The sequence below is a fragment of the Neofelis nebulosa genome, chromosome 4 (genome assembly GCF_028018385.1).
Source record: "Neofelis nebulosa isolate mNeoNeb1 chromosome 4, mNeoNeb1.pri, whole genome shotgun sequence".
Lineage (NCBI taxonomy): Eukaryota > Metazoa > Chordata > Mammalia > Carnivora > Felidae > Neofelis > Neofelis nebulosa.
This window is the reverse complement of record NC_080785.1, coordinates 149,276,872-149,304,632: the sequence shown is the minus strand read 5'-3', so window position 1 is coordinate 149,304,632 and position 27,761 is coordinate 149,276,872. Positions and strand designations below refer to the sequence as shown.

The following is a 27,761-nucleotide window of genomic DNA, read 5'->3' as shown; positions in this document are numbered from 1 at the left end:
CGCCTGCGCGGAGGAAGTCCACGCCCATGGCGCATGCGCGGCGCTCACTCTGGCGGTATATTAGGGCGACGCCGCTCGCGGCCTGAGGGTTCCCGCAGACAAGGGCAACGGTTTGGTTCTGCTTGGCCTGGGTGCCTGCCGACTCCGCCACAGCCGCCGCCGCCTCTGCAGTCCCCCGCGCAGGTGAGGGCCCGCGCTTTGGGTACGGCACCGGGCAAGGAAGTCCCCGCGTGTCTTGCCAGCCCGCGCCCCGCTCTCCCGGACGTTGGGACCCCATCCCCCACTGCACCCATCACCTGCCTGCTCGGGGTCAGCGTTCATCTCCCAGATTCTTAGCCCATTGGGCTGCCTCAGTATACCCTATTCAGCTCCCTCCTTACATTTCCTATTTAACTGGCCGCTTCTTTAGAATTCCTTTCTCATACTCTTTCCGTTATTCTCGAGCCCTCAACCCCCGGATAACCTCTGACCTCTCCCCGCCCAGGACTACGATCTAACTCCAGACCCAACACCCTCGATTTTATAGTTCCTGCCTCTCCCCAGTTAGCCCCAACCGTACTTCCCCTCGTTTTCCTGCCCTTCTTTATGTCCCCTCCTTTCTCAGTTTAGTCGTGTTAGAGCTGTGGGGGATGACCTCAGGGAAATCCTTGCCTCTGGGACCCAGAGCCCAGCTGGGTGCCTTCCTAGGGTCTAGGGATGTGAGGACCAGGAGAAGTTTAGGATCCCTACGAGTTCCTCTGCCTGGATGAATGGCAGTGACTTCTTCCCTAGCCTCACTTCTCCACCTGGGTGTGTGCCAACGTGTTTTATCTGCACTGTGCATCTTCCTCAAGGAGCCTCTGACCTCCCAAACCTGTTCCTGACTTGTCCCTTGTTGTCTCAGCCCCTTGGTGGTTAATCATCAGTATTTACTTCACTTGGTAAAGTTGCTTTACAGGTGCTTTTGTGTAGAGCTGGGGAATGAAAAGAGAAGTTGGTGACCTGGGTAGAGTATGGTCACCACTAATTAATTGAGTCCCACATGAATGCTGTCCTTAGACATTATTGAGTGAGACTTGTTATATCCCAGGGTACCCTTGCTATAAACTGTGGGCATCACCTGAACCCAGTGACCTTGCAGTAGTATTTGCCTGATTATTAAGTGTTGATGTCACTCATTGTCTTTCTATAGGATCAGTGCACCCTCTCGGACATGGAGACTGTTGTTCGCCGCTGCCCATTCTTATCCCGGGTGCCTCAGGCCTTTCTGCAGAAGGCAGGCAAATCTCTGTTGTTCTATGCCCAAAACTGCCCTAAGATGATGGAAGTTGGGGCCAAGCCAGCCCCTCGGGCCCTGTCCACTTCAACAGTACACTGCCAGCAGGTCAAAGAAACCCCTCCGGCTAATGAGAGTAAGTGTCATTGGCAATAAAGTAGGAGGTGGCAGTGTTAGCATTCATCACTAGACTAGAAGCACTTCTAGTCCACAGCGGTGATGGGGGCACAGTAACAGAGGGAGTTACTCTGTGTCAGGCTTGATTCTTTGCATGGACTATCTCACAGTTGGCATCCTAACCCTGCAAGTGTGCACTTTTAGTTTACCCATCTGGAAAGGTGAGACGGTGGCCAGTGTGCACCTTACAGGTTTATGGGTTGTATTCGATGTCTGTTGGAGTTTTAGTGTTCATCAGTACCTCATTCACATAAATATAAAGTTAGGATGTTCTAGTTCAACCTTTCCTTCATTAAATATTTGGCTCTTTGGCTTTTTTTTTTTTTTTTAAATAGGCTTTATTTTTTAGAGCAGTTTTAGGTTTGCAGCAAAATTGAGTGGAAGCTTTTGGCTTTTAAAGTTGTGACTTTTTTCTTTTCTAAATTATTTTTTTTATTGTGGTAAAATGCACCTAACATAAAACTTACCATTTCTTACCAACTGTACGTACAATTCAGCGGTGTTAAGTACATTCATGTTTTTAAATTTTTTTTAAGCTTATTTATTTTGAGAGAGACAGAAACAGCGAGAGCAGGGGAAGGGCAGAGAGAGAGAGACAGAGAGAATCCCAAGCAGGCTCCATACTGTCAGTGCAGAGCCCGACCACCATCCAATTTCCAGAGCTCTTCAGCATCCCAAACTGAAACTCTGTGCTCATTCAACACTAACTCCCCCCCGCCCCCCGCAAATACCATTCTACTTTCTGTTTCTGAATTTGACTGCTCTAGAAGCCTCACATAAATGGAATCATAGAATTCATTAAAGTAGTGATTTTTTTAATACATGTATCTTTATTTTATGTATGAATCTTTAAATTTTTTTAATGTTTATTTATTTTTGAGAGAGGCAGACATGAAACAGACTCCAGGCTCTGAGCTGTCAGCACAGAGCCTGACATGAGGCTCGAATTCACGAACCGTGAGATCATGACCTGAGCCAAAGTCGAACGCTTAACTGACTGAGCCACCCAGATGCCCCTAAATTTTGTTTTTAATAAAGAGATCAGAGTTGGATGTAGTTTTTCTCTGGCTCTACCAGGAGAGGATGTGGCTTTTCAGGTTTCACTTAATCCTAGAGAATAATTTACCTTGTAAACTCTGTTAGGTGTGTTCTCTGGATGTGTTTCTTGTAAGAAAGGAGTGTTTTGTTTTTTTTCTGTAAGCAGAAAGGATATAATCCTGTGTAGGATTTCTTTTCCTCTTTACTCTTTTAAGAGTTAGTTATGTGTTTTTCCTGAATAGTCAAGATCCTCTTTTACTATTCTGTCCCTAGTATAGAGGAAGTTGAGTAAAACGTGGCTTGTTCACTTGATAGACGTTGCAGCCATTGCAAATGATATTCACAGGCTATTTTGATCTTTATAATGAAAAGGGCAAAATAAGGAAGCACATGCAGAATAAGTAAAACTTTTTTAAACTTGCACATATGTAAAAAAATATGTTTTAAAAAAAACATAATTTACTAAGATGCCTGCAATGGTTATGTTTTGAATGATAGAATGCTTTTTTTCTAGATTTCCCACAGTGAATGTGTATTACTTTTATAATGAATGACATGAACTTCAAAGCAGTTTTTTGATTTTATAGAAAATTTTAATGAAAACTGCATTGAGACATCTTACCAAGTTGTAGAAGTTAGCCTCTGACTCACAGTATTCCAGGACGATGCAGAATAAGACTTTACTAGAAGGAAGGTGAATGAATTTGCTTCAGGGGAAAGGAGAGTCATTGTGAGTAGAAATACAATTATCAGCCAACTGTGTTAAGTCAGTGAACTAGTTTGATGCATTTAGATGAGCTAGTAGATGCTGTGTATGTGATATCTGTGTGGTTTTTTCTTGGCATATACTAATACTTTGAATTCTGTTAGACAAAAATGTAAAGAGTTCACTTTTAGCCTAATTTCTTTTGTTAAGAAAATCAGTAGTTTGTATGTTAAGCAACAGCAAGCCTTTTTGTCAAGAAAGTGTTTTGAAAATATAAGCAGAGAGGGGCGCCTGGGTGGCTCAGTCAGTTGAATGTCCGACTTCAGCTCAGGTCATGATCTCGGGTTTGTGAGTTCAGGCCCCACGTCAGGCTCTGGACTGACAGCATGGAGCCTGGAGCCTGCTTCAGATTCTCTGTCTCCCTCTCTCTGCACCTCTCCTGCTTGTTCGTGCTCTCTCCTCAAAAATAAACATTAGGGGCGCCTGGGTGGCGCAGTCGGTTAAGCGTCCGACTTCAGCCAGGTCACGATCTCGCGGTCCGTGAGTTCGAGCCCCGCGTCAGGCTCTGGGCTGATGGCTCGGAGCCTGGAGCCTGTTTCCGGTTCTGTGTCTCCCTCTCTCTCTGCCCCTCCCCCGTTCATGCTATGTCTCTCTCTGTCCCAAAAATAAATAAAAAAAAAAACGTTGAAAAAAAAAAAATTAAAAAAAAAAAAAAACATTAAAAAAATTAAAAAATATATATAAGCAGAGAAAAAATTCTATGAACATTTCTCCTTACCTTCAAGAGTGTGTCCCCTCCTGAAATATGTTGTGTGTCGTTAGGGTAGATTTACTGAAATCCATCTCAAGAACTGTTGGCTGTCTGAAACTAGAAAAGACTACTTTTGGTGGATTTATAAGGGAAAAATACTGTGGGTTTGAAAGGTAGCTGGATCATGCCAATTAACTCCTCACAGGCACATTGATTCCAGTGAGGCAGATGAGAAAATGGTTCAATTAGCAGAATCTAATAAAAGTCAACTTGTGCCTAAAATGTGGGGGTAGAGTAAGTCTAAAACTTCTCTGTGAGGCAATAAAAGAAAGAAACAAGGGGCTTTCTTGCGTGTTGTGCAACCAGATCTGATGCTTCAGTTTTTCCATTTCACCCCCCAGAGGACAAAACTGCCAAAGCTGAGGGTCAGCAGCTTCCTGATGGATCCCAGCAGACTCCAGATGGCACACAGATTCCGTCTGGACATCCCTCCCTTGCCACAAGCCAGGGCACTGCGAGCAAATGCCCTTTCCTGGCAGCCCAGATGAGCCAGAAGGGCAGCAGCGTCTTCTGCAAAGCCAGTCTAGAGCTTCAGGAGGATGTGCAGGAAATGCATGCCGTGAGGAAAGGTAAACAGATGACTGGAACCATTAGGAGGAGTACAGAGGTCCTTTTGGTTCTTTTGATCCTCCAGATTTATGTATGAGCTCTTATTAGGGTAGTATTTGTATAAAAACTTCCTCTTCTAGGGCCAAGGAAGAAGGTCATCAAGATAGGAGTCCGAGGACCACATGACAAAATGTGGGACTTTCTTCCTGGTGTGTGTGTAGGATGTGACCACCTTTGATAGTAATTGCTTCATTTGTGAAAATACCCTGATGGTGTAAGCTGTTACAAAACTGCCCTTTCTTTCTTTCCTGCTATCTGGTGGGATAAAAGGTAAAAAATAATACTGCAATAATTGATGGTCTTAGGACTCCCAAGCTGTGTGTCTTACTGAGGGTGATTAAGAGGCAACCTTAATTCCAGTTGTGGCTATGTACACAGAGCACCCAAGGTCCCCAGAAAACCTCACCAGCAGAAATGATGCATATGGCTGGAATTGTTTTCCATGAAGAAAATTGAGATTAGCGTTGGGTGGAGTGGGAAGGTGGGGAAGGCATGCCAACCAGCTAGAAAGCTTTGGACTTTAATGTTTATTAAAGCTGTCTGGTAGCTCTGAAAACAAAAGAAAACAACACCAGGCGTTGACCATTAAAATAAAAGGGAGGGAGAAAACTTCATACACTCAGTTACTACTCACTTTGGTTATGATCAGTTTTTCTTGGTGAACTAGACAGTAATTCACTTTTGACAATATTTTGACAATTCAATATTGTGAACTCAAAATAGAATGTTGGTTCCCTTCACTTGTTACTTTTGTTACAGAGGTTGCCCAAACCTCAGTGAACCCCAGTGTGATTAGTGTGAAGACCGACAGTGGGGAGCCAAGTGGGTTGCTGAAGAACTTCCAGGATATCATGCGAAAGCAAAGACCAGAAAGAGTATCCCATCTTCTTCAAGATAACTTGCCAAAATGTACGTCTCATCATTATTTGCCTGATGCAGGAGAGGGTTTTTAACGTAAACATACATTAGATTAAATACAAGATTGCATGGTGAGTTGTGGATTAAAAGCTATGTGTTTTGCTTGATACAAGTAGGTGTTCTTGGCCATAGTAAATACAAATCCTGTTGGTAACCTGCCTTCTGTCCCTTAATACCTACCTTTCTGTGCCCTGGCCCTGTATTAAACAGTTGACATACACAGTCTCGTTTGAAAGCTTCACGATCTCAAGATGAGGATGGCATGTAACTTGCCCACATGAGTACTTCATTAATTTGTCCAGAATCTCCCTGCCATTAGATGACCAAGCTGGGGTTGGAACCCAGGTCTTTTGCCAAAGCCCAGATGTGCTTCCTAACCATCAGACTGTCCCATCTTTGGTTTTTAGCTGTTTCCACTTTTCAATATGATCGTTTCTTTGAGAAGAAAATTGATGAGAAAAAAAATGACCATACCTATCGAGTTTTTAAAACTGTGAACCGGAGGGCACACATCTTTCCCATGGCGGATGACTATTCGGACTCCCTCATCACCAAAAAGCAGGTGTCGGTCTGGTGTAGCAATGACTACCTAGGAATGAGTCGCCATCCACGAGTGTGTGGGGCAGTCATGTAAGTAGCCCTCAGCTTTCAGATACCGCTGAAATTGCCAATTATTTGGCAAGACATTGATGATTTAGAGGGATTGGATCTTTTATGGGGGGAGTATTTAGCAGCTGAAAGTGTACCATAGCAAAATACTATTCTCAGCCTTTGAAAATATCTACAGATTACTTTTTTTAATTAAAAAAATTTTTTTAATGTTTATTTATTTTTGAGAGAGAGAGGGCAAGTGGGGGAAGAGAGAAGAGAGACACAGAATCCCAAGCAGGCTTCACACTGCACTGACAGCCCCGATGTGGGGCTTGAAGCCACGAACCGTGAGATCATGACCTGAACCCAAACTAAGAGGCGCTTAACTGATTGACCCACCCAGGCGCCCCTCTGCGGATTACTTTTAAAAGAACTCGAGCGCACAAGTAGTTGGTAGAGCCCCTTTGTGTATGAGGGTTCAAGTTTATTGGCTCATTGACTGCTCCTGTCTATTCACCCACTACCACTCCTTAAGTGAGTGTGCCTTTAACACCAGGCAGCCTTGCACAGAGGCATCCCTGCTGAAACTTCGGATGGAGAGCTATAAATCTAGCAGCACTGGAGGAAAAGCTGCTTCAAAAGACATTTAAAAAGATGGTAGATCCTGTCATTCATGTTCTTTAGGAGGTTCGCCTGGCTGAGGACACTTGAGAGAGTTGCTTGTCAGAGTCTCCAAGGAGGCTTGCTAAAGAGAGTCCAGTCTGAGGTGTGTTGATAGATAAATCCTAACATTATGTGACTGGTTTTCGGAGGGTTTAGGTTCAGGTAACCGCCATCCAGGATGTCCCTGTAGCGACTGATGTGTTTGGAGAGAAGGGTATTTGTCAGAATAAAGAAGCCTTAGTAAATTAACTCAGCTAATACTAAGTACTTAGTTGACTGATAAACGAACACTTGTTCTTGATCCCTGGAGTTATCCTCAGGGTATCATCACCCTGGTGTTGACACCAAATGCCACCTAGTCTGAAGATGAAGTCAGTTGAAACTTCTGACTCCTGGTTTCACCATGAGAGAGTGCTAGATCAATGTAAGGTTCAGTATCCTAGCTCCTAGGGAGAGGAATGATTCACATAGTGTTCAGAACCATGAGATTTATTTTCTGCTCCCTCCCCAATTTTTTTTTTCTTCTTTAAATAAAAGGGACACTTTGAAACAACATGGTGCTGGAGCAGGTGGTACTAGAAATATTTCAGGAACTAGTAAATTCCATGTGGACCTGGAGCAGGAGCTGGCTGATTTACATGGGAAAGATGCAGCACTCTTGTTTTCCTCCTGCTTTGTGGCCAACGACTCGACCCTGTTCACTCTGGCTAGGATGATGCCGGGTAAGGAAGCCTGTCATGGGTGCCTTAGAGTTTTTTGAGTTTCCTAGTAATAGCAGGGATATTGACAACAAAGAGGGCTTACCAAAAACAGTTAAGAGCAGTGATAGTATCTGGGAGCATTTTTCCTTGAATTGAGCATCAAGTGCTCACTGCACATGAAAAGTTCCAGCAGCAAATGATACTAATGAAGAAGCAGATTTGAAGGGCTGTCCTTAAGCTAATTGCTTCAAATGTGTGTTGTATGCTAGGAAAATCCTTTGGAGAATTCTGTTAATCATTGGTAGTTATCTTTTGATAAAGTTTGGAATGAGGTGGCCAGATTTAAGAGCAGATTGGTTGTCTGCCCAGTGGTTATTCTATTATACACCTATGGGCCTTCTCAAAAGAGAAGCACTAGTTCATGGTTTTCCCAGGAAGAAACTGGCAAGCAGTGTCTTTCCTACTGGGCAAAGCAGCACTTTCAGGGCAAAGTCTGTTGTCCCTGACTGTCTAGGAAATAATTTGTCTTTGGTGCAGATGGCTTGATAAATAGTGAGGTTTTTTGTATCCTGTTAGGCTGTGAGATTTACTCTGATTCTGGAAACCATGCCTCCATGATCCAAGGGATTCGGAACAGCCGAGTGCCAAAGTACATCTTCCGCCACAATGACGTCAGCCACCTCAGAGAACTGTTACAAAGATCTGACCCCTCGGTCCCCAAGATTGTCGCCTTTGAAACCGTCCACTCAATGGATGGTAAGTCTAAGTAGAGGCCAATCTGAAACCTTAAATGAAAAACAAGCTGGGCCTGGACTCTTTAAATAAAGTGTAATGCTTATTTTGTTTTTGCAGTTTCTTTTCATTCTGCTAGGAATTCGTATTTGGTGGACATTGTATAGGTTTGAGGGAACGTAGGTTTTTTTATTCTGGCCTTTACTAGGCTCTGAGAACCTTAGATCAACTAGAAACTGGGGGAAATGCATTGTCTTTCCCAGTATTAAAAATGATATCTTTAGAACATAAGCTGTTTTGTTCTGACTGACTCTTACCAAGCAGAAATTTGTGAAGCAGCAAGCTCTTCAAGGCAGTCTGTGTTCTTTCCTCAGGGGCAGTGTGCCCACTGGAAGAGCTATGTGATGTGGCGCATGAGTTCGGAGCAATCACCTTTGTGGATGAGGTCCATGCCGTGGGACTGTATGGGGCTCGAGGTGGAGGGATTGGTGATCGTGACGGAGTTATGCCCAAAATGGACATCATTTCTGGAACGCTTGGTATGTATACTCTGCACATTCTGTAATCTGCACTAAAGTTATATTTTCCTGGGGGTCCTGGGTGGCTCAGTCAGTTAAGCATCGCTCAGGTCATGATCTTGTGGTTTGTGAGTTCGAGCCCCGCATCGGGCTCCGCACTGACAGTGCACAGCCTGCTAGGCATTCTCTCTCTCCTCTCTCTGCCCCTCTTTCTCTCTCAAAAGAAATAAACTTTAAAAAAAATTTTTAAAAATAAAGTTGTATCTTCCTATCAAGGCCTCAGGACTACCTGGGGTCAGGTGAAGAGACAGTGTGATAGCATTTAAAGCCTGGGCCACTTTCTGGATGAGTTTGTATATTCTCAGTGGTGGCACAGCTTAGCAGAATCCCTTGAATCGTGGAGGCATGATTCCCAGAATTAAATCTCACAGCCTAATATGACAAATACCATTTGTTGCCATCCGAGCTCATTCCAAACATAGTTGCGGTTCTAGCTACATGGCAACAGCCTTTACTCTCTGTACTTCGGATTGTTCCATTATATTGAAGAATCCTAGCCATGTTTTAGAGCATTTGTTGGGACCTACGGGTTCAGGTGTGTGAAGCACTGAGCTCTGTGCCCACTACATGGAGACCATTGCAGTTCACTCTGGCTACTCTGTATCTGCTCCTCCTAGGTGAGAAGCATTATCTCATGGGGCTGGCCGCTGTAGCCATGTTGCCTGCTGGGCATAAATCCCATCTGCATAGCTCCCTGGCTGTGTAACCTGGAGCTGCACCTCAGTTTCCTCACCGATACAGGTTTCCCCACTACCTGAAAGTGGAGTGTCCCTTTGAAACGTTTCGTAAGACAAGATGGCATAAAGCAAAGACACAGGTGCTCACAGACGCAGATCAAAGCTCTGGTGGCCTGACGCTGGGGTGCCGCCTGTGCTTCCCGGGGACAGGGCTGGGCAGGGCCACTTTCGTTGCTTGGGGTACGCGGTGCCAAACACTGGAGGCTATTTTCACCTTCCACTTTTTCTCATAAAAGTGAAAGCCCTCTCAGATTTCTTCCGGTGAGTGAAAACCAAGTACTAATGTAGGTCTTTCATAAAAGCAAAGTGGCATAACAACTTTTGAAAAGTAGGGACACCTGTATAAGGGAGCTAACAAGCCCTACCTCAGTTTTTGTGGAGAAGATAAGTAAACATGTGCAAGCAATTACCATAGGCCTTCTCTTTGCCTATGAGGAGTCTAAGATGAAAATGTGAACTATAAAACTCTGAAGATTTCAAAAGTTAGTAAGGCAGGGGCTCCTGGGTGGCTCAGTCGGTTAAGCGTCTGACTTTGGCTCAAGTCATGATCTCACGGTTTGTGGGTTTGAGCCCCACATCAGGCTCTGTGCTGACAGCTTAGAGCCTGGAGCTTGCTTCAAATTATCTGTCTCCCTCTCTCTCCGGCCCTTCCCTCTCGAGCTCTGTGTGTCTCTCTCTCAAAAATAAATAAACGTTAAAAAAAAAAAAAAAAAGGCAGTTGGAGACCCGTGTAGCACTCTGCTGAGATGCCAGTTTACAGCCTGCATTAAGGAAGGGCGGGCCTAAAAGAGTGTCCACCAGCACTGTCTAGGGGCTGAGAACCTTGGGCAAACCAGGAGAGGTCAGGGGTCTCAGGGTAGAGCCCCTGCCAGGAGAAGAGCACTTGTTCATATGTCCTAATTACAGCAACCATTTTCTTTCAGAGAGCTCTTGTGATGCAGGCTTTGTGAAGGTGTAGTCATTGTGAGCTGGAACAGACTGGAGAGAGAAATTTTCCACTGTAAGAGCTTACACCAACCCAGCCCTGTGTGGGGTTCAAGCAGGAATGTTAATTACAGAACACAATGTTAACATCTAGAAGGACTCTTCTCGAGCCCTTAATCCTGAAACTTGAGCTACAGATTATACAAAGGGATTTGAGGAGAATCAAAAAGTGAGGTGGGCCCTAAATCAACCCTAACAGGTTCTGAGTTTTCATTTTTCTCTGGGCGATGCTGCTTGTCAGAGTTCAGTGTTTACTTAGGTAGGAGACCATTCTGGTCACACCAAAACAGTTGATGTCTTAGCTGGGTTACATTCTAGCCTCCGGGGGAATGCTCACGGCGAGAGGACATTGCCAGCAGCACGATTCCGATCCTGTCCCAGAGAGCATGCACCACGTACCATGTACAACGTGGGAGGTGGCGCCCTGCCCACTGGGGGAGCACCCAGTCCGGGTGGGAAGAGACACAGCGGCATGCTCTTCAGACGCACGGGATGGGTCGCTCAGTGCTAGGCCTGCTGTGGAGACCTGTCCTTTGATCCTAGTCAGATACCAGCGTGGCCATGTGAATTAGGGGAGGACCCTTTCATAACCTCCTCAACTTTCTCCCTTTCAGAAATCGGTGGACATCCCTTTACTTTATAGTCTTAGGGCACATTGAGGAGACAAAGATGCTCTAAGGCTGTGCAGTGTCTTGCTGGTACATTTAGGGGCAGTTGCTATAGTAAATGTGGCTGTCTCCTCCTAGGCAAAGCCTTTGGCTGTGTTGGAGGGTACATCGCCAGCACGAGTTCTCTGATCGACACGGTACGGTCCTATGCGGCTGGCTTCATCTTCACCACCTCCCTGCCGCCCATGCTGCTGGCTGGAGCCCTGGAGTCTGTGCGGATCCTGAAGAGTGCTGAGGGGCGGGCGCTTCGCCGCCAGCACCAACGCAACGTCAAGCTCATGAGGCAGATGCTCATGGACGCGGGCCTCCCGGTTGTCCACTGCCCCAGTCACATCATCCCTGTCCGGGTAATGACCTGTCTGTGACTGGACTTGCTGGGGGCTGTGCCTCTGCACATGACGTGTGAGATGTTCTGTTTCATGCCTTCTTGAAGTTGAGGGAGGCAGGGGGGCTGCTGGGGCAGGGGGCTGTAGTCAGTGGCCCTCTGCTCGTTGCTGCCTTTGGCTGACTTCACAGTGAAAATGAAGGCTTTGAACCCAGCAGGCTAGAGCAGAGGTTCCTTCTCCGCAACACTGGCCTTAAAAGGGTAAACACAAAGCTTCTGTCTGAAAAGTTCCGGGAGCCTAAACTTGGCTCGCTTTGAAGTATGGCTTTTTATTCAGTTAATTTTGAAATAGGTCTTGCCCTTTCCACTGTAAATAGTAGCCTGTTAGTGTCACAGTTGAATTAGTAGAATTAATACAGCTAGTACAGTCAAAGCTGCTTCATTCCCACGGTATGCACATCCCTGGATAGGAGAATTAGCTGGCATCAACTGAAGTTGAAGCTTGGGAGGGAGATCAGTGTGAAATTGGCTTCTTATGTGGTTTCCATCCCCCGGACCATACTAAGCACAGCTGGGCCCTTTAAGTTGCAGGCTTACACTCCTGCTCGAGCCTGAGCCTCCTGAGTGCCGTGTGCATTAGAATTGCTGCTAAGAGGCAGTCCACGCTGTTGTGACCTTACCTTCTGTTGTCAAACTTAGGTTGCAGATGCCGCGAAAAACACTGAAGTGTGTGATGAACTAATGAGCAGACATAACATCTATGTCCAAGCAATCAATTACCCCACGGTGCCCCGGGGGGAGGAGCTCCTGCGGATCGCCCCCACTCCTCACCACACACCACAGATGATGAACTACTTCCTTGGTGAGTACCTGGAGAGTGCCGGGACCTCCTCACTGGAGAGTTGCATAAAGCTGTCTTTGTGCTGTGTATAATCGAAGTCCTTCAAAGGCATTCAGAACTGTTTCTTTCTCCAGGTAATTAAGAATGCTCTCAGATGGTATAAAACTGTAAAAGACGTTTGTTTGGTTCACTTTAAGGGGTATACGCCTGCTTTTAGAAGCTCTGAGGGAGCCTGCTCATCCACCCACTGTTTCCATTGCCCCCTTGTCAGGGTGACTCAAAGATGCACGGTGACGGCTGGGGAGTAGAGAGAGGCCTCTGAAGGCTTTAGTCTGCCCTGGCCCTCTGGAGCTCGGCCTGGGGCTTCGATTCCCCTGAGGTGCAGTCCCTGAAGCAACCCCCCCCCCCCCCCCCCCCCCCCCCCGCCTAACACCTTCTGATAAGTGTAATTGTTCAGTGTTTTATACTGCTTGTGGTTCTGTACAACCCAACTCAGCACCCCCATGTCCAACCTGAAGGCAGAGATCCAGGAGCTGCTTTCAGCCACAGGTTGCTTCTGCCTCCTGAGCCTCCTCAGGTGGTCCTGCTTGCCTTAAAACCGCATTATTGAGATATAATTTACATACCACAAATTTCACCCCTTTTTAAAGTATACAGTTCTGGGGGTCTTAGGTCCATCATGATGTTGTGCAACCGTCACCACTATCTGATTCCAGGACCTTTTCATCACCCTGGAGAGAAACCCCATACCCATGAGCAGCCATGCCGTCCCCTTTCCCCAGCCTCTGTCAGCTGCTGACCCCTTTCCGCCTCTGTGGATTTGCCCCATGCTTTACATTTCACATAACTGGCATCATACCCTACATAGGTTCTTTATGCCTGACTTCTTTACAGCACCGTGTTTTCAGGGTTCACCTGTGTTGTAGCCTGAATCCTCACTTTCTTTTTATACCGAATAATCTTTTGTATGGACGTACCACATTGTGTTTATCCATCAGTTGATGGACATTTAGGTTGTTTCTGCTTTTTGACTGTTACGAAAATAATGCCACTGGCAATGTTTGTGTTTGACTTTTTTTTTTTTTTTAATGTTTGTTTTTTTTTTTTTTTTTTTAATTTTTTTTTTTTTTCAACGTTTTTTATTTATTTTTGGGACAGAGAGAGACAGAGCATGAACAGGGGAGGGGCAGAGAGAGAGGGAGACACAGAATCGGAAACAGGCTCCAGGCTCCGAGCCATCAGCCCAGAGCCTGACGCGGGGCTCGAACTCACGGACCGCGAGATCGTGACCTGGCTGAAGTCGGACGCTTAACCGACTGCGCCACCCAGGCGCCCCAATGTTTGTTTATTTTTGAGAGAGAGAGAGACAGAGTGCGAGCAGGGGAGGGTCAGAGAGAGAGGGGGACACAGAATCTGAAGCAGGCTTCAGGCTCCGAGTTGTCAGCACAGAGCCCGATGTGGGGCTCAAACTCACGAGCCGTGAGATCATGGCCTGAGCTGAAGTCAGATGCTTAACTGACTGAGCCACCCAGGCGCCCCAGTGTTTGACTTTTTGTGTAGGCCGATGTTTGCATTTCTCTTGCATGCATACTCCCTTCAATTTTTTATTTTTTTTATTTTTACATTTATTTTTGAGACACAGAGTGAGACAAAGTGAGAGCGGGGGAGGGGCAGAGAGAGAGGGAGACACAGGATCGGAAGCAGGCTCCAGGCTCTGAGCTGTCAGCACAGAGCCCGACGCAGGGCTCGAACCCACAGACCGTGAGATCATGACCTGAGCCGAAGTCGGACGCTCAATCAACTGAGCCACCCAGGCGCCCCACTCCCTTCAATTTTTAAAAACTTTTTCCTCACAGAGAATCTGCTGGCCACGTGGAAGAGAGTGGGTCTGGAACTCAAGCCACATTCCTCAGCCGAGTGCAACTTCTGCAGGAGGCCACTGCATTTTGAAGTGATGAGTGAAAGAGAGAAATCCTACTTCTCTGGCATGAGCAAGTTGGTATCTGCCCAGGCCTGAGTGTGTCGTGACCTCAGTTACTCACTGAACCCCAGGCCGTGTCGTATCCACATAGTCTCCAGAGTTGTCTTTATATGTGAATTAAATTATATTAAATTTTAATCTATAGTAAAAGCACAGTCCTGAAAATAAATTCTTGTTTAAGTGACGGGTCCTGTTACTGGCCGCTGAATCAGAAAAATCATTTTTCCTCATGCCTTTCAACTTGGTCTGTATTGCTGAGATACGTGAAATGATGGGCATGTCCTGGTCCTCTGGTAGTGACTGCGGACCCGGCTGGGGTGGCAGACCCTCCTGCTCGGCGTGAACCCAACTTTGTCTTCACTGCCCACTGCCGCCCCAGCCCTGCAGCTGAGGGGCCCTGAGCAGGCCAGGGCCCGTGGTGGCTATTTCACTCCAGTTCCTCCCCTCTAATTGTGGTCCTGCCACAGCGGTTTCCCTCCCTGCTTTCCCTTCTCAGCTACTGCCTTGGCCTCAGGCTTCCCTGTGAAAGTAGGGCAGTCAGAAGGGAACTGCTTGTCTGTCCCCACTGAGTCCTCCAGCCTGTCTGCCCTCTATACCTGTGATTGTGTCCCTTGCAGAGACAGTGCACGTGTCCGTGCTCCTCTGTCTGACTCCTGCTTTTTTTTCTGGGTCCTATGGTTTCTAGCACCTTCCTACAACCACCTCTAACCTCCTCAGTCATGAGGTCATGAATTTGTTCCTGTTGGCCTACAGCAGGCTTTGTCACCCACCTACTAAATAAGCCAGCTCTCCCTTAGTCTAGACCCCCTTTGGGCTACTGCCCGTGCCCTCTGTTCTGCCTCTTTCCTGATCAGCTGCCTCACTTGGTCCTCTGTCCTGCGCCTGCGGAGGCTACTTTTTTTTTTTTTTTTTTTAAGCCACATTTTGTCTCTATCTTACCAAATCCAGTGTTTTTCCTTTCATTGGCTTTCCCAGTGGTCTTTGCGGTGTCTGTCCTTGGCTTTTTCACAGCTTCCTTCTCTGACCTGTGCTACCAGCCTCTCCTAAACACTGAACTCTCTCACGAACTGGTCCCTTTTTGAATGTTGGGCACCCACCAGCCTCATCTCTAATTACACTTAGCACTTCCCTCACACCATGTGATCTCTCCCAGCCCTGGGCTTTCAGTTCCAGCTGGTCGCTGCTGACTGCTGTCGAACTCCTCGAACCACACAGGTCCAGAGGGCACCTCGGCCTGCCCACTCCTCTGCCTTCTCTTCCCTTGTCTTCCAGCATCTACCCACTTACTTTGGTCCCTCATGGAGAAGTCCGCTATCTTTTCTCACACGAGACTGTTGGCAAAGTCCTATAAATTCTAACGTACGTGTCAGGCTAGCCCACTTCCTGTCACCTCTGCTACTGCGATCCCAGGTGTGCCATCATCCTGGCATCTGCCCCAGCCTCGACCCCATACGGTAGCCTGAGAGAGCTTTTAAAATTATAAAGTGTATTATGTCCCTCCCCTGCAGAGAACTTTCCTGGGCCTTCCAGTGGCACTAGGATTAAATTCCAGCTTGTTCACACAAGCTGACCATATTCTCTGCGGTCGGGATCCCATCCCACCTCCATTCTCGATTTGTTCACTCTGCTTCATGTGTTGATGCACTCTCCTAGGCCTCAGACCTCCCAGGTGCGCTCCAGCTTCTGGGCCTTGCTGTTAGCCATTGTTTCTTCCCTGGATTTTTCTAGCCTGGATCATGGCGTGGCTGCCTCTCTTTACATAGGTCAAGAGTCCTGAGGAGACCTTTCCTGAGCCCCGGGATAAGGCAACCCAGCCCCTCTAGTGTTCTCACTGTCACTTGACCTCCTATTGTGCTGCCCTTCCAAGCACTGGTCACTACCTGCAGTGACTTTCCGCTGTTGATCATGTGCTCTGTCTCCTCACTTCTATATCCCCAGTGCCCAGCACAGTACCTGGCACAGCAGGCACTGAGCAAGTGTGTGTTGAGTGAAAGGGGGTTTTCTTCACTGTAGCTGCCGTAATAAAACACCCCAGACACCAGGAGACATCCATTTCTCACAGTTCTGGAGGCTGGGAAGGTCAAGATCAAGGTGCTAACAGATTCAGTTCCTGGTGAGAGCCCTCTTCTTGGCTTGCAGACTATTCTCTTCTTGCCATAAATTCACATGACCTTTTCTCAGAATGTGCAGAGAGAGGTCTCCTTCTTCCTCTTTCTCTCAGGCCACTAATCCCACCATGAGGGCCTCACTTCATAACCGAATCTAATTATTTTCCAAAGGCCTGCACCTCCAAATGTCACCACACTGGGGTCAGGGCTCTAATACATGAATTCAGAGAGTACACATTCAGCCCATACCAAATCTACTTCACTGGAAAACATAGGTGAGCTGAAAGAACCCCAAGCAGCTGGAGGACAAAGACAATGCCCAGCCTTGCTCCCCTCTCTTAGCTCTAGAAGGGCAGCTGTGGCTCTCTCCTCCCTGGAGACAGTTGTACTGGCATTCCTGCCTGGGGCGCACCCTTCTCCAGGACTGGCCCTAGAGAGAGGGGCTGATTTCTGGTCCCATCAAATAAAGCCACACATCTAGGCAGCCGCTGGGCACGATGGGAGGCAACATCACCTCGCAACCACCATACGGTTCCTTTCTGCTCAGGAAACATGTCTCACTTGCTTTCCCAGCCCTGTTCCCACATGAGCAGCTGGGCTCTCCCATTGTCCCCCCCCCCCCCCCAACTCACCCTGTGTTCCCACGCCGGGAACTCCCTCCACCTCTTTTCCTCCCAGTGTGACTTGTTCCTCCAGCCTGGGTAATGTTTATCTCTGAATACTTAGCAAGACTCCCCTTCCTTCTCATAATACCCAGAGCCAGCTGGGTCAACGAGGTTGGTCACCTTCCTTCTCTCCTCACTGCTACTCGGGGTTATGAGAACAAAGGATGGTGGTACCATCTGCAGGAAGTGGATGGGATTCATGAACTGCTTAAAAATGAGAAGCTGGGCTTCTAATAGGGTCTTGAGTGTAGAAATGTGTGATACCATAGAAATTTTCCAAGAATATGGAGACGTCAGGAGCATTACAGTATCCTTGAGGGAAAGGTTGTGGTCGTCGTTGAGCTGAGTTGTTGTCGTTGAGTTGTCATTTCCAATCATAGCGGGGAGAATTTCCTTACATTTAAGTTTTCCTCGATCAGATTTCCCTAAGTCTTGTTCCCAGACCTCTGTTTGTCTAGTACTCACTGCCCCATGACAGCAAAAAGCACAGGAGGCAACACCAGGGTCCTGCTCCCAGCTTCCTGTGCCCCTGATTCAATCACATCTGCCTCCGAAACCCGTTCAGTGCTCCAGGTGGAGGGTCAGTCTCTGGGTACAGAGATGAAAAAGCAAAGCCACATCAGCATGAGCCCCTTACCTAATAATAATGACTGGGGGCTGCTAGGTTTCTCAGACCTTCACACACGTTAGCACCAAGCCTTCTAACAGCCTGCAGAGTAACCCCGGCCACCCCTATTTACAGATGAGCAAATTGAGGCTCCAAAGGGGAGGTTGCCCACCGCCCAAGATAATCCAAATGGCAGAGCCAGTACTTAGCCCAGGTGAGCTGACTTGAATGCCACTCTTCCCCAGCCTTACAGAGACAGGCCACAGCTGGTGCTCACGCTCCATGTCCAGCAGTGCAGAAGAGAGAGCCTGGAGCCAGCCACGGGTGCCCTTCTTGAACACAGCGCCATGGCAGTCCCTCTCAGCAGTCCCACCCGAGCTCAGGACTTGGGATAATGGAGCTCTGTCCCTTCTGATCCTGGAGACAACAGCAGAACTTTTTTCTGTAGGTTGAATCTAGGGCCATGTATCTTCAGACTCACTTAAGCCAACAGTCATTCTACCATAGCCCCCATGCTTCATCTCTAAAATGCTCTTCTGAATCTGAGGCCCCAAAAGAACCAGAACTGTGAGCATGAGGTAGGTGGGTACATGAGGGTTCCGTCTGGGAACTGCCTGAGGGCAGACTCAGCTGTCCTGAGATATAGGCAAATTGTGTCCCCTGCATGCAAAACATGGGGCCCTGGATTGGGCCCTGCTTCCCGCTCCTAGGTGTGGCCAGAACAGCCTAACAGCTGTTTGGCAAGGGCCTCCCCTAGACTCCAGCCTGAGTGAAAGTTCTTGTTCTCTTTTCTCCCCAGGCACAGGCCAAGGAAGTACGTGGGGCCATGCCATTCCTTCTGCCTGCTCCTCCAGAAGCTGAGAGGCCCTCTCAAGAGGCAGGATAGAGCCCATGTGGGACTTTTTTTTTTAAGTTTGTTTATTTATTTATTTTGAGAGAGAGTGGTGGGGGGGTAGGGGAAGAGAGAGAGGGAGAGAGAGAATCCCAAGCAAGCTCCGTGTTGTCAGCATGAAGCCCAATGCAGGGCTTGATCCCCACAAAAACCATGAGATCATAACCTGAGCCGAAAACAAAGAGTCAGATGCTTAACTGTTTAACGGACTGAGCGACCCAGGCTCTCCTATATGGGACTTCTGACTGGTGGATCAGACCTTTCTGTCTTTCCAGCTGGAAAGCAGGTAACAGAGGCCACCAGCCTGCCATGGGAGCCCCTGTGCCCAAGTCAGAAAGAGGAAGGTGGCCCATATTTCTTTCCCAATTATGCCCTGGAGCGGGGCGGGGGGGGGGGGGCGCAAAAGCAGCACCCCACCCCCTGACCCCAGGGCTGCCCACAATCAGGCTGCAAGACCAGCCAAGACTGCGGCCAGCTCCAGTCTTCCACCCTAAGAGTCCTGGAGCAACTGGGCTGGCCTCCAACTGTCCCGAGCCAGTCAAACTGCTTCCACTCTGCTGCCACCCCAGGTCCCAGCTCCAACTTTCTGGCTGTACATGTCTCTTCTCCTCAAAAGGTAGGCTCAGCTGTGGGGACAGTGAAGCAGCAACCCAGGACAAAGCAACCTCCAAGGCTCCAGGCCTGACATGACCCACAACTCTCCACACACTTGAGTGCAGACTCTATCAGTGTCTCCAAACACTGGTCATTGGTGCTTCGAGCAATAGGGTCTGGAACCCTACACTGGATATCAAAACTAGAAATGCACACACATACTTCACCCTCATCGGATGTGGCTGTGTCTCCCACCTAAATGCAATCAGCTGTGAAAGGCAAAGGCAGGGAAGGCAGGCCCACTTTTGTAGCCAGGTTGTGGCTCACCCAGGTGTCCCTTTGATGTCAGAACAGAGACCCAGCATGCACTCTAGGTGAAAACAGAAGGGGGCTGGCTGTGAGCTCACTCTAGAATCTTCTGTGGCTCCCAGCTCCTTGCTTTGGGGAGCTACCCAAGGGCCTCTCCCCAACCTGGGCCAGCCTCTTAGGCACAGCACAGGCATGGCCACCAGAGGGCACAAATGTCCCTCTGAACTCCCGACAAAGCTTTCCCCCTTGGCTTGGGAATGAATGCTCCCCAGGCTGCTGCTTCTCAGGGGGCAGAAATGAAGCAGGTCTGCGGCACCCAGGTGGCTCAGTCAGTTAAGCATCAGACTTCGGTCATGATCTCGTGGTGCTCCTTCACGATCTCATGGCACTTCAGATCCTCTGTCCCCCTCTCTCTCTGCCCCTCCCCCACTCCCTCCCCCCACTCCCAACCCCTCTTGTGCTCTCCCTCTCTCAAAAGTAAATAAACTTTAAATATATAATATTAGTATTATATAAGTATAATATATAAGTATATATATATACTTATATGCTTATAAGTATATAATATATAATATATAAGTATACTTATATATTATATATTATATACTTATTATATAGGTATAATATATATACATATATAATATTATTTAATTTGTATTTATTTTTATATTATTTAATTATATATTATATTTTATATTTATAAAATATATGCATTATATTTTATATATTTTATATTTATTATTTATTATTATTTATATTTATTATTATTATATATTTATATATATTATATTTTATATATTTATAAATTCTATATTATTTAATTATATATTAAGTTCTCTGCCTTCAAGCCATTTTCAGTCCTGCAGGTGTGGGAGGCAGATCCTGAGACCAATATACAACAGAGAGGTACTGACCCAGCCTGGGGACAGCAGGACACATGGGGAGGGGTTAAAAGGGGCAGGAGACCCAGCCTGCTTTCTGGGAAGGACCAAGCAGCTGCCCTTAGCAGCTTCCCTCCCCTGCAGACCTGTGTCCTATGGGCCCTCCCTTTTTCTCCTTTCAATTTCTCTCAAATCACCTCTTGTCCCTCCTCACTTTAGGAAGGAAAGCCTGGCGAATTCTCCCTTCTTTCCTCCCACTCACACCTTCAGTGAGCTCAGGGTTAGCCGTTCAGCCTACCAGTAGCATTTATTGAGCATCTGCTATATGCCAGGGGTGGGAGTTGGGGAGGCAGAGCAGTGGTGTTGCAGGGCCAGCAGGCCCAGCATCCCAGGCAGACAGGCAAGGTGTAGGAGGCTTGGGGTGCTGGGCTGTCACTCTGCCGTCGTGGGGCCCCGGCAGAAGTTCTGGTTATAGAAGTGCTGGTTGTCCCTGGTCAGGGCCGTGCCCAGCTGGGCCCAGAAGCTGCGCTGGCCACTGGGCTGGTGGGGCCAGAGGAGGACGCTCTGGCGGCAGAGGCGCTGGCGCAGCCGCACATAGCGGGAGCGGTGGGCGTCAGGGCGCAGGATCACCAGCACCACAACGTCCTTGCGGTCCTCCAGCAGGCGCTGCTGGGCCAGCAGAAAGCTGGCACGCAAGAGGCCGCTGACCCTGTCTGTGTGGGCCAGCACAAACAGCATCTTGCGGCTGCTGTAAACTGAGGCCCACAGGTTCTCAAAGAGCGTTTTACCGGGTAGCCAGTCACGTTCCTCCAGGCACAGGCGGAGCGCTCGACGTCCACGGCGCTCCTCTAGCCGTACCCGCAGCTCGTTGTACACCCAGTCGGCCACCGCGCTCTGTGCCTTGTCGAAGACCACAAAGGCATCATAGGGCAGGGCATCCGCGCCCCGCCGCCACCCCCGCCGGGGCAGCCAGGCCAGGCACAGGTGGAAGCAGTACCAGAGGTCCCAGCCACAGAGGTGGTGCAGCATGGGCACGGCCAGGCCCAGGGCCACGGTCAGCAGTGAGAGGCCAAAACAGTCCCAGGAGAGGGCCTCATCCAGGCAGAGGCGCAGATCCTGCGCAAAGATGCTACGGCCCTGGAGCTGACCTGGACTGCCACACTTGACGTGGCTGGGCAGGCCAGGCACTGCAGCCTGCACCTCCAGCAAGAAGTCCACGAAGGCCGCCCCACAGGCGCAGTGCAGGGGGTTGCCAGTCACATCTAGGACTTTCAGGGTGCCCGCGAGAGAACCGAACCAGGAGGGCTCCACCGTCTTGAGGGCGTTGGCACTGAGGTTGAGCTCTCGCAGCCTTGTGGCCAGAGCAAAAAAGCTGGAGGCCACGAAGCTGATGCTGTTGCTGCTGAGGTCCAGCCTCTGGAGCTGGGTCCCGTTAGGCAAGCTGCCGTTGCTCAGGGCCTTCAGCTGGTTTCCCGCCAGGTCCAGGGCTTCCAGCCTGGGGAGGAGGACCAGGCTGCTCCAGTTGAAGAAAGCCAGATAATTGTCACGGAGACGCAGCAGCCGCAGACTCTTGGGGAGGTTGTCCAGGGTGCGTGGCAAGAGGGTATGCAGGCGATTCTGGGACAGGTCCAACTGGACCAGGCTCCTCAGGCCTCGGAAGAAGCGGAGATACAGGTCTCCCTCGGCCCACATCCGGCTCAAGGCATTGCCGCTGAAGTCCAAGGCCCGCAGCGAGGCGCTGCAGAGCTGCTGGGACACACGGCTGTGGATGTCGTTGTGCGCCAGGCTGAGATAGCGCAGGGCCGGCAGCTGTGCCACAAAGCTGAGGTTGTGACCCACGCCCTGCATGCTGAAGGGCTGGCTGTTGTAGCTGAGGTCTAGGGCCTCCAGCCGCGGCAGCTCCGTGAAAGAGCGCCCATGGTACAGGTCCAGCTTGTTATGGGACAGGTCCAGCACCTGCAGGCTGGTCAGCGGCATAAATTGTGAGCCGTTGACTGCCTGCGAGATGCTGTTGCGGCTCAGGAGCAGGCACTGGAGGCGCGAGAGCCGGGCAAACATCTCTGGCTGGATTGTCACTAGGTTGTTCCGTGACAGGTCCAAGGTGAAGTTGAGGGTCTTGCAGCCTGGCATGAAGCCCTCGGAGCTAGGGGTGCCCAGTGGGTCCGGAGCTAGGTCCCCAGATGGCAGCCGGACTCTCTCCCCACTATCCACCTCCCCCGTGGCAGCCGCCAGCTCCATGGCTCCACTTATGCGGTTGTCTGACAGGTCCACGTATCGCAGGCCAGGGAAGGCCCCGAAGATGCTGAGCTGGGCCTGATTGATGAAGTTCATCTGCAGGTGCAGACTCTGGAGCATGGGCAGGTGGGCCAGCGACCGGAGCGTGGTCTCGCTGAGCGAGCGGAAGAAGATGCCGTGCATGTCCAGCTGCTGCAGGGAGAGCAGGCTCCCGAAGGAGGGCGCCAGATGCAGGTGGGCAAAGGACACCTTCTTGTGGTAATTGAAAGACAAGTTGAGTCTGCGCAGCTGGGCCAGGCCCTGGAAGGCTGTGGTTTTGGTGATGCAGTCGTATAAGAAGTTCTCACTCAGGTCCAGCACCATGAGGTTGCCCAGGGCATGGAACCATCTGGGGTTCAGGTTGTAGAGAGAGCTGTCCTTCAACACCAGGCCTTCGAGGTGGCGCAGGTGGCTGAAGGTGTCAGGGTGCAGGTGCGGGAAGCCCTTGGGGCACTCCATACAGGGGTTGCGGGCGTGGTCACAGCGACGGCAGTTCCCACCCACATCGAGCACACGCAGGGCAGTCAGGTTGGCCAGGTCCTCAGGTGCCAGGGTGATGATGTGGTTGTAGGACAATAGCAGGTACTCCAGGCTCGGGGGCAGGCCGCGGGGCACCGCAGTGAGGTTGTTGTACTTGAGTGACAGGTGTGTAAGGTTGCCCAGGCCAAGGAGGGCGCCCGGGGCCACCTGCAGGGCCTGCGGGCAGGGGTTCTTATAGTAGCAGTTGCCATCCAGGAACAGGAAGCGCAGGGAGTGCAGCCCTGCGAGGTTGGCAGGGTCCAGCACCAGGATGTTGGTGCGGCTCAAGGACAGGGACACGAGGGAACTGGGCAGGGCAGGGACTGTCGTGATGCTGTTGTAGCTCAGGTTCAGCTCCTCCAGGGTGGGCACGGCCAGGAAGGTGTGGGGCTCAATGGTCATGTGACAGGGGAAGTGCATGGGGCTGAGGCTGGCGGGTGGGCAGTTCCATTTGAGGTTGAGACGCCGCAGGCTGGACAGGTGGACAAAGTCGGAGTCGTGGAGGTGGTGGATGCGGTTGGAGTACAGGGAAAGACTGGTGATGTTACCACGGGGCGCTGCTGCCGAGAAGTGGGGCACGGACTTGAGGAACAGCCAGTCGCAATTCACCAGGCCGTGGCGCTGGAGCTCACAGGGCAGGAAGGCAGGCAGGGTGCCCTGGGCCAGGGCCATGGCCAGCATGGCAGCCTGCACCAGGAGAGACAGGGGGTGCAGGGCACCACAGCAGGGGCCCTGCGGGACTGTGAGTATGCAGCCCCAGCCCAAATCCACCTGCCCCCCTTCCTGGGGTCTCCCAACAGGGCTCCTAAACCCTCTCCCCAAGCCTTCCCCGGGGAGGCTCTTGCCTCTCGGCCCAGCACCCACCCCACTTCTAGGCCTCACGGAGAACTTAGACTCAAGTCTCAGACCCAGCCTTCAACTCAGAATTCCTTCTGCAACCTGGAATCCAGAATCACGATCTAGAACTTTTACTCAAAACCAAACCCCAGCCAGACAGGAGAGCCAGGCAGGCAGTCAACAGGCCCACCAGGTTCTCTCTGACTTTCCCTTTTCCTTCCTCAGAGGTCATTTCTCTTCCTTCCTGAGCAAGGAGTCATCTGGCTCCCTTCCATGCAGCCACCCTGAAAAGCCCCCTGTGTCCTCTACCAACTTCCCCCAACTCCTCCCTCTCCCTTTGGCCAAGTCCCAGGAAGGAATGAGGGTCTTCTGCTGGGGTCCAGGCTGAGGACCACCCAGGACCCTGGCTGGGATGGGCACTGCCCAGCTCTTCCCCCTCTACCCACCTCTCCCAGCCCAAGCACTCAACCCACTGTAGGTCAGAACAGATCAGAGGGGGTGGGCAGCAACGGGCCAGACAGGGCCTAGTCCTGTCGTGTCCACCTTGCTTGTAGCCCCCTTGCCTCCACTGATTGAAGCCCTAGGCCTCAGCCTTCTTATCCACACAATGGGTTTGGGTCTCACTGCCTAGAGAAAGGCGCCTGGTCTGATATCTTCAGGGTTCAGTGAGTGTCCCCAGGGCCAGGTTGGGGGATAACCCCCTTCACTATTGTCTGCAGCCACCAAACCCGCCTCTCCCTCACCACTTCCCACTGCCCCCCTTCCCTGGGGGGCTGAGGGCTGCTGTCCTACCATGACAGGGAGTGGGGGCTTCTCCAGAGGGTCTGGATGGCAGACTGGGCAGCGATGGCAGAGAAGAATGCCTGGAGCTCGCAGACCCTTCCCACAGTGTAGGCTCAGAGAACAGAGGAAGTGAGAATTTAGAAATAACACAGTAGCCCCCTCCCTCGCCCCCATCCTGCCCACAGCGAGAGGTGGGGGGTGGTGTGGTGAGTCAGAGGCCATTTGCATAGGCAGACGCAGGCAGCCCCTTCACTCCTTCCTCTTTCCACTCCCCCACTGCCCCCCACCCTATCCCAACAGTGTGCCACAGCTGGAGAGGGCCTCATACATGTTATCAGGGAGAGACGGAGGCCCAGAGTCCAGTGTCAGGCCAATGAGAAACCGGAATTGAGGGCAGTGCTGGACATGGGCTGGGCGTGCTGACCTGATGTCAGGGCCCCCTGTCCCAAGAAGACTCTCACCCTCACACCCCAGCCCCTCGGCCCCTGCCCCAAAGGGAGCTCTCTCGGGCCAGTGGTTCCCACATCTGCCCTTTTCCTGTCCCTGCGGCCCCGTCCCCAGAGCTCCGCAGGGCCTGACATACTCGGGAGCACAGCAGCATTGGCCCCAGCCAGGCTGCACCTGCCTCCACCACAGCTAGCCACTTCCTCCAGGAGCAGGGCTTCCTCATCTGCATCCCCAGTGTGCCTGGGGGCCTGTCCAAGCACCTACCCCACCCCACAGCTGGGCCAGCTGGGTGGATCTTCACAGGTTCCCTCTGACCCAGCAGATCATAACAGGCCCAAAGTCTCAGGGTGACCTGGGCCCCTCAGCAAGTCTTGTTGGCTCCACCTTCAGAATCTGCCCATCGCCCACCATCTCCACATTCACCGGCCTGGCCTGAGCCGCCATCATCTCTTCCTAGACCAGTGCAGTTACCACCAAGTCGTGGGTTGCCCTGCTTCTGCTCTCCTACCCCCACCGCCTATTCACATTGAGCCCCTAAGTCATGTTACGTCCTTCCTCTGCTCAGACTCCTCCTTGGCCCTTTCTGGAATCAAAGGCACAGTCCACATAATGGCCAAAAAGGTCCTATGGGATCTGGCCTCCCATTGCCTCCCCGACTGGTCTCCACCCACACTGGCCTCCTTTCTCTGGCTTGAAGAGTCCCATGCAGTTTCCCACCCCAGGGCCTTTGGACTTACTGTTCGCTCTGCCTGGAAGCTCTTTTCCTAGATATTAACATGGCCCCTTCCATTGCCCCCTTTATATCTCAGCTCACACATTACCCTCTGGAGGCCTTCCCCAACCTTCTTTTAAACCTCTCGCCCTGGATCTGGCACTCCTAAGCCCCTTTTACCTGCTGCTTTTCTTCGTCCTAAGTTTTTACCTGCTAACACATCATACCATTGATTTTCCATAGTTTCTTGTAGTTTGTCTTATTCCCCTGCTGGAATGTCTGCTTCTTAATGGCAAGAGTCTTTTTGTCTGTATACCCAGGGCCGAGAGTGCCCAGAACATCATAAGGTGGTCACGATTTGCTAAGCCCATGAGACTCCAGCACTCAGCTCTGGGCAGGCACAGAATGTCTCTGAATGATGGCTGGATGAATTAATGAATGAACAAATAGGGCTTTGGCTTGGGCTAGATACCTGCTACCCTTGCTTTTCCATGCCCACCTCTGGGTGGCTATCCTGGAAGGTAGGTTCCAGGCTGCCAGGCATCCAGCTGGCACACAGGCCCAGGGCTTTAGCAGTGTGGGGGTGATGGCACAGTCTTCCTACCCACCTAGGAACCAGTGTTTGGGGGTGGATGAGGACAGGCCACCCTCTCTAGAACCTGACTAGGGTTCCAGCTCTCCTCTTTGTAATTCTAGGGTCTTTAGTAGGGGCTGGGAAAGGCCTCAGGGATGGGACACTCCCCTGAGTCCCAGCCCAAGATGTGCTCCCCAAAGAAAGGACAGTGCCCATTCAGCAGCTGAGTCCCAGCCACTGACCCCTCATGTCACCATCCCTACACACCTCCCACCTGGTATAGGAGGGGTCTCCCACCCCCTTCTCAGGTACAGACTGAATTTCTGGCTCCCGCTGAATCCCAAGCCTAAAGAGTCCCTCCCAGAGACCCTGGGACCAGGGAGCCAGACCCTTGTGGGCAGAAATGCAAATATGAGGGAGAGGGCCAATGAGCTGACAGGTCTGCACGCGCACACACACGTGTGGACTGGAGACACCAAGATCCAGAGGTCCAAGATCCATGCCGCAGCCCCAAAGAGGCCAGGAAGCCCAGCAGGCAGAACGTACCCAGTGTGGCAGACTGAAGAATGCCCCAAGGAGATCCACATCCTAATCCCCAGAATCTATGAATATGTTACTATACAGGATAAAAGGGGCCTTGCAGGTGGGAGGAAGTGAAGGATCCTGAGCGGGGAGAGTATCTGGGGATGAGCGGGGAGGTGAATATAATCACAAGCATCCTTGAGACAGAGGCACAGGCGGTCTGACTACTGAAGGAGACATGTGACCGGGAAGCAGGATCGGAGATCCCACCTCTCTGGTTTGAAGATGGGAGCAGGGAATGCAGGCAGCCTTTCAAGCCGGACAAGGTGACAGATGCTCCCCCCCTCCTCCCAAAGGAACAAGTCCTGCCAGCAACTGGATTTCAGCCCTATCAGACTTTGACCTTGTTAGGTTCACAAGAAGTGCTAAGATAGTAAATATGTGGGGGTTTAAGCCACTAAGCTTATGGTATTTTGTTACAGCAGCCACAGGACACTAATACACCCAGATGCTCCATATCACCGTGAAGGTGTGCCTGCCTTTTGGGCCAAGCTCCTGTCAACAAGGGGACCCGTGTGAGGCTTGTGTTCTCACGCACACAGACACACGTCTTCCCATACACCTGTAGCCAGGAGTGCTGGAGCCCCACCTAACAGGCTCACAGACCCACTTCGAAGGTGAAAGCATGCAGTTATATACACGGGGCCTCCCGATTCCCAGTG

At 50.4% G+C, this 27,761-nt stretch overlaps 2 protein-coding genes across 2 annotated transcripts; one reads left to right on the top strand and one right to left on the bottom strand.

The window, feature by feature from the left end:
* Positions 1-34: 34 nt before the first annotated feature.
* ALAS1 (5'-aminolevulinate synthase 1) lies at positions 35-14,499 on the top strand. The gene is made up of 11 exons (XM_058726704.1): positions 35-183; positions 1,172-1,391; positions 4,329-4,556; positions 5,356-5,505; positions 5,922-6,144; positions 7,306-7,490; positions 8,046-8,225; positions 8,576-8,740; positions 11,247-11,515; positions 12,193-12,355; positions 14,191-14,499. The coding sequence occupies exons 2-11, from the start codon at positions 1,193-1,195 to the stop codon at positions 14,349-14,351; spliced, it is 1,923 nt and encodes a 640-aa protein (XP_058582687.1). The 5' UTR covers positions 35-183; positions 1,172-1,192; the 3' UTR covers positions 14,352-14,499.
* Positions 14,500-20,659: 6,160 nt separating this feature from the next.
* TLR9 (toll like receptor 9) lies at positions 20,660-27,649 on the bottom strand. The gene is made up of 2 exons (XM_058726698.1): positions 24,794-27,649; positions 20,660-23,896 (listed from the first exon to the last, which is right to left on the bottom strand). The coding sequence occupies exons 1-2, from the start codon at positions 25,010-25,012 to the stop codon at positions 20,804-20,806; spliced, it is 3,312 nt and encodes a 1,103-aa protein (XP_058582681.1). The 5' UTR covers positions 25,013-27,649; the 3' UTR covers positions 20,660-20,803.
* Between the last annotated feature and the right edge of the window lie 112 nt (positions 27,650-27,761).